Source organism: Parasteatoda tepidariorum, chromosome 1 (genome assembly GCF_043381705.1).
Source record: "Parasteatoda tepidariorum isolate YZ-2023 chromosome 1, CAS_Ptep_4.0, whole genome shotgun sequence".
In the NCBI taxonomy this organism is placed as follows: Eukaryota; Metazoa; Arthropoda; class Arachnida; order Araneae; family Theridiidae; genus Parasteatoda; species Parasteatoda tepidariorum.
In genome coordinates, this window is record NC_092204.1 from 52,894,954 (window position 1) to 52,904,857 (window position 9,904).

The 9,904-nt window shown below is 28.6% G+C and overlaps 1 protein-coding gene and 1 long non-coding RNA gene across 2 annotated transcripts in view; one reads left to right on the forward strand and one right to left on the reverse strand.

Annotated features, from left to right (window-relative positions):
• The window catches only part of LOC122269752 (uncharacterized), an 84,568-nt gene extending 81,581 nt beyond the window's left edge, over positions 1-2,987 (forward strand). Inside the window, exon 4 of the long non-coding RNA XR_006225367.2 lies at positions 2,854-2,987. This is a non-coding gene — a long non-coding RNA (uncharacterized lncRNA). The remainder of the gene's footprint in view (positions 1-2,853) is intronic.
• Positions 1-9,904, reverse strand: part of LOC107452034 (uncharacterized) — a 151,644-nt gene that overhangs the window by 47,875 nt on the left and 93,865 nt on the right. The window contains exons 3-5 of the mRNA XM_043044315.2: positions 6,534-6,806; positions 2,832-3,104; positions 1,375-1,671 (exon numbers count right to left, since the gene is read on the reverse strand). Of these exons, the coding sequence (XP_042900249.1) occupies positions 1,375-1,671; positions 2,832-3,104; positions 6,534-6,806 (843 nt within the window). The remainder of the gene's footprint in view (positions 1-1,374; positions 1,672-2,831; positions 3,105-6,533; positions 6,807-9,904) is intronic.

Sequence of the window (9,904 nt, forward strand, 5' to 3'; positions counted from 1 at the left end):
TGGTACAAATCTTTGCGGGTCTGTCAAAGGAGGCAATGAAATGACACGGGGGCTGCAGCTAAGCGTAAATAGAAATTGCGTATTTAAAATCACGTATAACTAATATTTAAACTAGCCATTACTAAAAATAAGTAATTTACCACTTTGGTCTCACTTTCACATGCGAATGCGCACTTGAAGAGCATCATTGTTTTCTCAAAAGCAGCAAGCGTATTTTCGATGTTCTCAATTTCTTAGAGGAAATAAAAGAGCATTAAGCAATTAAAGGGAGAGCATTTGATAATTTTGCAATTCTTATATTAAATATTAGCTGTCGAAAAAGGCTTAAAAAGTTGAAGGTTCAATAAACAAATTCGTACAAAAATGTTTTGAAATTACAAACTGGCTCACGTAAACATGAATGAATAATTGTTAATTACTCCCTTATACAGGGTGTTTCATATTGAATGGGACAAAAAGAATAGCGCAGTGTGACTGCTGTAATGGATTTATTCAGCCGAAACAAATTTATTCTGCAACTACAATTATACAAGTTTTATTTGGCAACAGGGAAAAGTCATCGAATGACGAACTCGCCGTTAGAGGCGCTGTTAAGCAAAATGTCATCCATGCAGGAGAAATCGTACTGCGTTTTCGAATATGCCAAAACCTCCTCGGTCACTGTTGTGCAAAGACATTTTCGCACAAAATTTCATAAAGAACCACCGCATCAGCATAACATTAGCAGGTGGGTGAAGCAGTTCCAGGATACCGGCTGCTTATGCAAGAACAAAAGCCCAGGACGAAAAGAAACTCCATCACAGCGAATATGCTATCACGAGTGTGACAGGAGCTTGATTACCGTGTAGACATTTGTCGTGTCACCGGAGGGGCATATATTGAACACCTGTAGAAACTTGAATAAATGTAGTTTTTAAGTAAATTTGAATTTTCTAAATATATTAATTATAACGTTTACAATCATGTTTTCTTTTTGTCCCATTCAATATGAAACACCCTGTACTTAATGTATGCCAATTTTTTTTATTCAAACCCATTTTGAAAATAGGTTATAACTTTTAATATATTATACAATATATTTTAATGAAAAATATATTTTAATACATATTTTTTTATAATAATAACTTTTACTAAATCTTTTGTGAATCATATCCTATTGCTATTATAAACTACCTACTTTCCAACAAAAGTAGAGCAACGGAACATTCTTGCTGTTTCACGGCTTCAATAACTGTATTTGATGTTAAATTACTCCAAGAAATAACTCTATTTCCCTACATCACTTTTTGTGTGAAGGTAGTTGCCACCATTTTTGGTGTTAGGATGCAATGAATTATTTTAGAATATAGATAAATGATATTAAAGCGTGTGTACCATCAACACAAGATTCTTTTTCAAAGTAGGTGCCACCAATTGAGTTTTCCAAATCCGCTCTTGTTCCTTTGTAGAGAGGATCAAGAGGTCCCATCTCCGAGGATGAATCTTCAGGACTCAGAAGACAGGTGTCAGGATCGCTATCATACTGATACGATCTACAGGGAAAGGGAGAAGCATGAAGACATGCCAGCTCACATTCAGATTTCGATGTGATATTGTTGACAACTTGAATATGACGATGTCTCCACTGGATCGCTCGTGACTGCCGACTTTTAAAAAGACATCCTTGGGGTTCTGGAAATATAAAGTAATTATTAAAATTAATGCAAAATAGTGAACAAAGTATTTTTTTAAACTTTCTTTCTTAAAGTTTTCCTTCTTTTTTTTCTTTTAAAGAAAAATTAATATGTGGTAGAGGCATAAGGTTGAAGCATAAAGATAGGAGTTGCGATTTGCTTATTTTTCTATAAACAGAATGATACATAACATAGGGGTTTTGATTTTTTCGTTTTTCTAAGAAGAATGAAGCACCTAGTGGTTGTTTTTTCGTATTTTTTTCTGTGAGGGAAGAAGCATAAGTTTTTGCGTATTTTTCCTGACAACACAGTAAAATATTGATACTCAAATATCATGAAACTTTCTTCATTTTTGACGAAGCCGTTTCCGGGTAAATGCTTCTAACAAAAATTTCGTCAATATGATGAAATAACTATCATCGCTTCTTCGAGGAAACAAATTTCGTCAAAATTAAAGAAATATTTCTTCATTCTACTCCCCTCTCCCACAAAAAAACTTCAAGAAACCTAATGTATCTATCTTTTCTAATAATCCCTTTATCTTGGATACTGTATGGGTAGAACAACAGATGGAGCAAGGAGATGAATTAAACCAAAGCTTGAAACACGGTTCGAACACCGGATCTCTTTGGTATTAGGCCAACTCCTTGACCACCATATATAGGGTTAGTTTAATTTGTCACTTTGTTTTCGATTGTCTAGTCTTATTCTAGTTTCGTTATTCTAATTAACAGTTTCCCACAATGCACTACGATGAGGTTTCGAATTAAGGAAACATTTTCGTCATACATTTAAAAACTCGCGTTTCTTCAACAATCACGTCATTTCGTGATGAAAAGATTCTCAAAATTAACAAATTACTTCTCAAGGATTACTGTATCATCAGATGTGAGATTTTCGTTTGTGAGTGTGAAGGAAAAGGGGTTTCAAAATTAATAAAAATATACCTTTTCCATATTTGAACTGCTTTTCCGAAAACATATATTAAATTACATTTAGGATTATATTTCATTTTTTAATTAGATTGGAATTAATTGATTTTAGATTAAGATAGATAGCCTTATTCTTGGAAAATATAAATCAACAAGCCTAAAAGCAAATCACGAAATTAAATTCAATTTTTTTTTAATTGTAAAACTAAAAAAAGTTTGTTTTTACCTTCAATGCATTGTTTTTCCAGGTAAACAACAGAGCTGGATTTCGGAGATTGTCGGAATACCTCGGCAGCTGATCGGCGATCATGCCTGCTCAATATACATTCTGACTTTGATGCATCGTATCTGGCTGATCGACAAGTAAATGTAGATTCCGAGAGACAGAGAGTCATACAGTTGGCACTAGAACTAATATTGAACACAGTTTTGTCGAGGTAATGATAGAGTTGCATATCAAGAATTTCATCAAACACCCATTCATGATCACATTCAGTTTCTGAAGAGAAAAAAAAGACATTAATAAAAATATTGGAATCGTATCTCGATATAACATAAAAAGTTATGCTATAACACAGTTTTTCATTTTTTACTGGCTAGAAAATCACACACTAGGATTCAGTTTTCGCACATTAATTTCCATTGTTTATTTGGTTGTCATCAGATTAAAATTTATAAAAACCATATGAGTATTGTTTTCTTATTAAAATATTTTTGTATTCCTGATCAAGGCTGAACTAGATCGTAACTTAACTGTTACGGGACAAGCTGTAGCAATATCCCAAAATTGATTATCATGAGAGCATGATTGTTTCTGGAAAATTGACAGTGCCCTCTATGTAAACAGTCGTTGCTTGAGTTCTAGTTTCTTTTCTTTTCTTTCCGAAAATAAAATTAAACTTGTAAAATTGAAAATTTTGATTTTAAACATTAAATAGGATTTATTATAACGATGAAGATTTTCTAAAATTAACGCTAAAATAAAAAAAAATTAATAAAAGATGTTGAAATAAAAGATATTAAAATAAAAATGAACGATTTTACTTTTTGATGAATTAAAAACTAAAATGTAATTAATTATTTAAAATAAAAAAACTTTTTGAAAAAACAAACAATCTATTACATAGATTAGAAAGGCTTATTATTATATTAAATTCCAGAGAAAAGTTGTTTGCGTTATCTAAATGAAGTTGTTCTATAATTGTTTCAGTATTTGTTGCTATCACTTACAACAAGTTACGTGCATTATAAATATAATTTGATACATAAAGTGGAAATTATGTAAAGATATATAGAAATCTTAAGTTTTTCGGATAATTTCTAAGTTTTCACTTAAAAAAAATTGAAACATAAATTATATTTTTAGTATTTTTCCTTACAGGTTTAAGAAAAGTAGGCTATTTGAAGAAATTTTCTTTTATTGTATTTTACTTATAGCTTTTCGTTCAAAAGCAAAATATTTGAAATAACAATCGTCATTTGAACAAAAACTTATAATTATTTAAACAAAAAATTTCTTAAACAAAATTAACACCACATATAAAATCTTTGATTACTTCACATAAAATTCAAATGCAGGCTCATGTTTTGCGAGCACACTAATTTGCATTTTAATTAGGACGTAAATAAGAAAGTTTCAGGTTTTAGGTAGAGTATACTGGGGTGCTTAAAAACCATCAACTGCACTTGAATATATATGCAGTGATTTGTTAATCAAGTTAGTGTCAAAATGAGAGCTTGAATTTTGATAGCATTTTTTTGTAAAAAATTTCGTCTTTTTCGCCGAGAAAAATAAAAAAGCCTCAGTTAAAGTGCCTTATATTTGCAGTTATAGTTTATAACTACACATGCCATCTTGCTGTGAAGAATTATCTGAACTTTAACAATAAATAACTTGATATTTAACATACTAACTATTTAACTTAATTTATGACTAATAACTTAAATATTTTCTAAGTTATTTTTAAAACTCTCTAATTCGGCGACATTTTTCCACCTGCATGAAAATTATCAAAATCAATGCCTTTTAATTTTTTGTTTATTTTTATAAGCCCAGATAATGCAGCATTGGAGTAAATTTTTAAACATTAAAAAATTAGTCTAGAATTATTATATTAACCAGAATTATGTTTTTTGTTATTTTTTTATTATTACTTTTTTATTATTACTTTTTTTACCAGAAATGTTTTCAATATGCAGTACGGTAATTTTACCAAATTTTTTTCTCATTGTAATTGCACGATATTATGAGTCAATTTGATCTTGGATCTTGGTCTTTTTTCGTCTTTGTTTAATCTTGATTTGATTCTTGGTTCAGTTTAACACCTTATTAAGGTTACAGAAAATGTGCACAATATTAGGATTTAAAGGCACCGGTATTATGGTTTATTGTTGAACCGATATTGTTCAGATTGAATCGAAAAGTGTGCTTCGAGTATCCCCGAAGATTTGCAAAAGAGAAAGTTTATTTGCACGCGAAGAATAAGACTTTTTTTTGTTTGAATTTAAAGTTTTAATAAAGTTTTAAAATAAAAATTTTTAAAACAAAGGAACATGCACTTAATTTAAAACTATTAACTGGACATTCGGTACACTTGAACATTGTGAAATCAAATTTTTTCATATGTCTTAAAATGCTTTTGTTATGCCATAACGGAAAAAAAGTTCGTTATAGATACCATTCCTTTTTTACAATGTTAAAAAATTTGTAATGTTCTGAACCATAGTATCGTTAAAATTTGATTCATTTGGTAAACATAATTACTGTGTTTCATTGTTTTGTAACATTGATTGTTTTTGCATAGAAAACCCAATCCACTGGGTTTTTTGAGAGTTTTATTGATTTGTCTCAGAGTTTATATGGGTTTTTTAAACTAGAGTTTTTCATCATTTATTTTTATTCTTTAATTCTTAAAGTAAATTTTGCTGTATTAAGTAAGATTTTAATTTAATCAATAATTAAGTCCCTACTAATCATGGTTGTTGATACATTTTAGTATCAATGTCATTTACATTGTTAAATTAACAATAATATTTTTAATTACAGTAATAAGGTCTAATTATCTTTGTAGGATTAGCCTATTCTGTTCTTGAATTATAAAGAGCTACTAAATGTTTAAGTGAAGAAATAAATTATTTATGCAAATTCAAATCAAAGACATCAATTTTTAAAGTAAATTAACATGAAAATTGTATTTATGCTGTGGTGCATTGCATTACTTATCCAACCATGTTATTGTGTCGTATGTTATGTACAGTGTAAGAGAGCTTTTAGAATAAACTCTAGTATTTCAACAACAAGAAATACATCAGAACAAGAATTCTAGAACAATTATTTCGCCAGTTAAAAGGTGAAATATTTTTAAAGTATAATCTGTAACTGTATGTAATAAGGTCGGGAAAATAGTATTTAAAATATAACTGTAATTTCAATTGTATTGTGAATTAATTTCTGACATTTTGTGAGAATATCTGAGTACAAAAAATATCATAGTTTTTTAAAAGGTTAATTAAATATTTATGGCATATAGAAATGATGGAAATGTAAATATTTCAATGTATGCAGTTTGTATGTTATTCTATTATAAACTTATTATCTAGAGCTGATCTATTAATAATAAAATGCAATTAGAAAAAAAAAGCATTTTGGTTTTTTTTTCAAGGGTTTTTTCACTTAGGTTTTTTTCAGCATGGGTAAAATTATGACAGCTTTGTGTTCTATATATTTGATCACATTGGAACGGATGTTTGGTTCCGTTTAACGCCTTAATATAGTTACAACAATTGTGCAAGATATTAGTAAGGAACTCACACTATGGTTGGTTCAATGTTAGATGCGTTATTTATTTTTTAATGATTTGTTATTATTATTAAGTTATAATTTCTTTAATTATGTGTAATATTGACTTAAAATTAGGGTATGTTTTACCTGGTAAACAAATTTTTCTGTGATAGCTGCTATTTTCATCAGGTATTAACTTCTTTTCCAGCTGATCTTCGCTTATACCTTGGATGAGAAGACACGAACTATTCCGATAGTCGATAAAGTACGCGGAACAATTTTCATTTTTTATACATTGTTTGAAGCATTCAGAAGGTGGACTTTCGTGAACTTGGATGACACTAGCAGTCGATAGGGTACCAGGTCGTAGACTGACAAAGAGTCTCCTCACAAATGTTGGCTTATTGCTGGCGCAATGAACTGTAAAAAAAGAATATATAATCAATAATAATGATAATATGAAAAAGCTTATTGAATGCATTTTATCCTTATAAAAATACAAGTAATCTACGTATTCGGTAGAGTTCGATTTGGTTATAATCGTTTTTGCTTTCATTGAAAAAAGAGGGTAGTTTGAAGTTACTGAGAAGCATTTATTAAATAAATATTTGAAGTTCTCGTAGAACACCATATACTGTTATTATAAGAAGTTATTCATATACTAGAGGGGCTAAGCCCCTTGTTCTCTGTCGCTCACCAACCCGGATGATTGATTCGCAGTAATTGTGTTTTGTTTTTTTTGTCAGAAAACAGGTTTTATAAAAAAGTTAAAATTATTCACTTAATATATGCTGATTAAAACCAAAACAATATGGAAATGAATGAGGAAATTCTGGTAAAACTACCACAATGTATAGTAGAGACATTTCTGGTTAGAAAAACATAATTCTGGTTAAAAAAACATAATTCTTGTTAAAAGACATAATTCTGGTTAATAAAACTAAAATATCCGGTATTTACACTATTCATTTGGTAATGTTTCCGTTCATATGCTGACGGTTTACTGGAAATTCAGGTTTTCAAAATTGTAGCTTTTATTACCATAGAAAAAAATACAAAACTGAAAAGTAAATTTAACCGAATACACTGCCATGCTCTAAGGTGACATGATAAAATTACCAAGTGTTATCACAGTTAACAAATTTTATCACGTATTATATAACCATATTTTTCACATATTATGTAACCATGTTTCCTTGTTAATTTTACCAAAATCATTACCAAACCGCTCCGGTAAAAATTACCGAGCTGTTTGATGTTCCCATATTGCCAGAAATACATTAAATGTTACCATGTTTTGGTAGTTTCAACCATACTTTTTTTTTTCTCAGTGTACGACTACTCTGACCTAAACGGATTGGTGAGGGGATGCTTTACTTTTTTCATTATACTATGGCATTTCACTTGTTTGGGGTTTGTTAGTGATGGAAGTTTAAGATCTAATTTCATACACTTTTGAATTTTACAAAGCTTTAAAATTTTATTCAGATTTTACTTTAAAACTTTTTGACATTTAAAAATAGAACCAATTTATAAGAATAATAATTCATCTACAGTTTTAAATCTCTAGATCAAACAGAGTCTGTTCTAGAAGTTTGACAGATTTAAAATGAATAGTTTTCAGCTTGGAATGTCGTCTATTGTTTCTGAAAAAAATTATTATCTTCCAAGTTTTGTTTTTAATGATAAATTTTTAACGTGTTTTATGTATATATTTTTTTTCTTTAAGCAATGTATTCCTACTTTTTCTTTCATTAATACTGATAAATAAACAGTTTTAGTATAATATGCCTTTGATGGAAAGCTTCTCATATCATGGTTTACATCTATAATATCATTGTAAAAAAAGATAGAAACATTTATGTCTTTGCAAACATCGTTTACAGGGTTGTTAGTCATGTTTTGAGTTAAACACATTATAATCTAGAAAAAAGTTATTAGTATATTAACCTATCATAGTACATTTCTTCATTTTCAACGATCCTCTATACAAATGTTTATTAAAACCTATAACAAACTACTGAATATTAGAAAAATAGTTATTAGAAGCTTCAAACCATTAGTATCTTTAATTATCAAGCATTTCTAAACGTTGTTTAGATTTATTTGAAGATTAATAAAAAATAAATGATTAAAATTTCAGTAACTGTATTTTTATTAATATAAAACAAATATATAGTTTCAATATTATTGATAATCCTACAAAAGTTACTTTTCCCCCCAAAAAATATAAAGAAATAAAATTTAATGATGAAAAGACTTTGCTATTCTGTTATTTGAAAAATATTTAATTAATTTCAGAAATTTCATTTCTCTTATATAATCACTTTAGCGCTGTTATTATAAGAAAATATCACCAAGAGTAACGCAAAATCTTGTAATAAAAAAAAAATTTCTGCAGATTTTTAGGCGTATGTTGTTTGGTTTGAATGGTTCTTAAATTATTTCCAAAAAAAAGTTTTATGTTGCTTAATATACTATTAGATAATAAGATGAGCCTAGATAGCAACCTGTCTGAGAAATCAACTCATGATTGCTAGACAGCAAAGAAAAATAATTGCAGCTAATTCGAAGCTTAATGTCCCATTGGCGCAATGGGAAGCACTTGGGGTAGAGTCAAATCCCACTCTGAGAAAAAAAATTACTGTTGAAACTACCAGAATATTGTAAAATGTACCGTGCTTCTGACTCTATGGGAACACCAAAAAGCTAAATAGTACTTAGGCAATGATTTTGGTAAAATTAGCAATACAATATTGTTTTGGTAAATGTAGTAAAAATTGATGATTTTATTATGATACCTTAGAAAATAGCCTAAAAACCACTTTTTCGGTTAAATTTACTTCTCAGTTTTTTAATCTTTACTAAATGTGTGATAAAAAGAACTATAATGTCGAAAACCGGATATTCTGGTAAACCTTTACCATATGAAAAATTACCAAATGAATGGTTTAAACACTGTATATTTCGGTTTTATTAACTGAACATCAAATGTATATTTTTTAAATCTTAACTTGCATAAACCACCAAGTAATTTTTTTTAACTTCCAGATAAAACAGAAAGTGATCGAGGGCAATTATTTTGATTAAACAAAAATGAAAAATTAAGACTTACAATGTTTTTAAATGTCAAATAATGTTTTCATCAATATTTTTGTTTTTCATTCTGACAAAAAGAAGAAAAAAACGACGATGGTTAACTGAATAATTTGTTATGACTTAATTAAACTCAGTTCAGCTCGATTAAATTTAAAGAAGTACTTTTTTTTATTTAGTTAACTGCACGATGTTTTCAATAGTATTTTTGCTTTTAGATGAAACAGAAAGAGAAAATGCATAGTTAATTTGATTTAACTATGCATAATTAGATTTATAACACTTTCAATTGCCGTTTAAACGAATGAAATAATTTAAAATTTAGAAATGGAATAAGTCTTTATACAGTCTATAAACAACCAACTAAAAATTTTGTATATTAAGAATTTATCTTTTAAGTTTCCAGTTCTTATATATATATA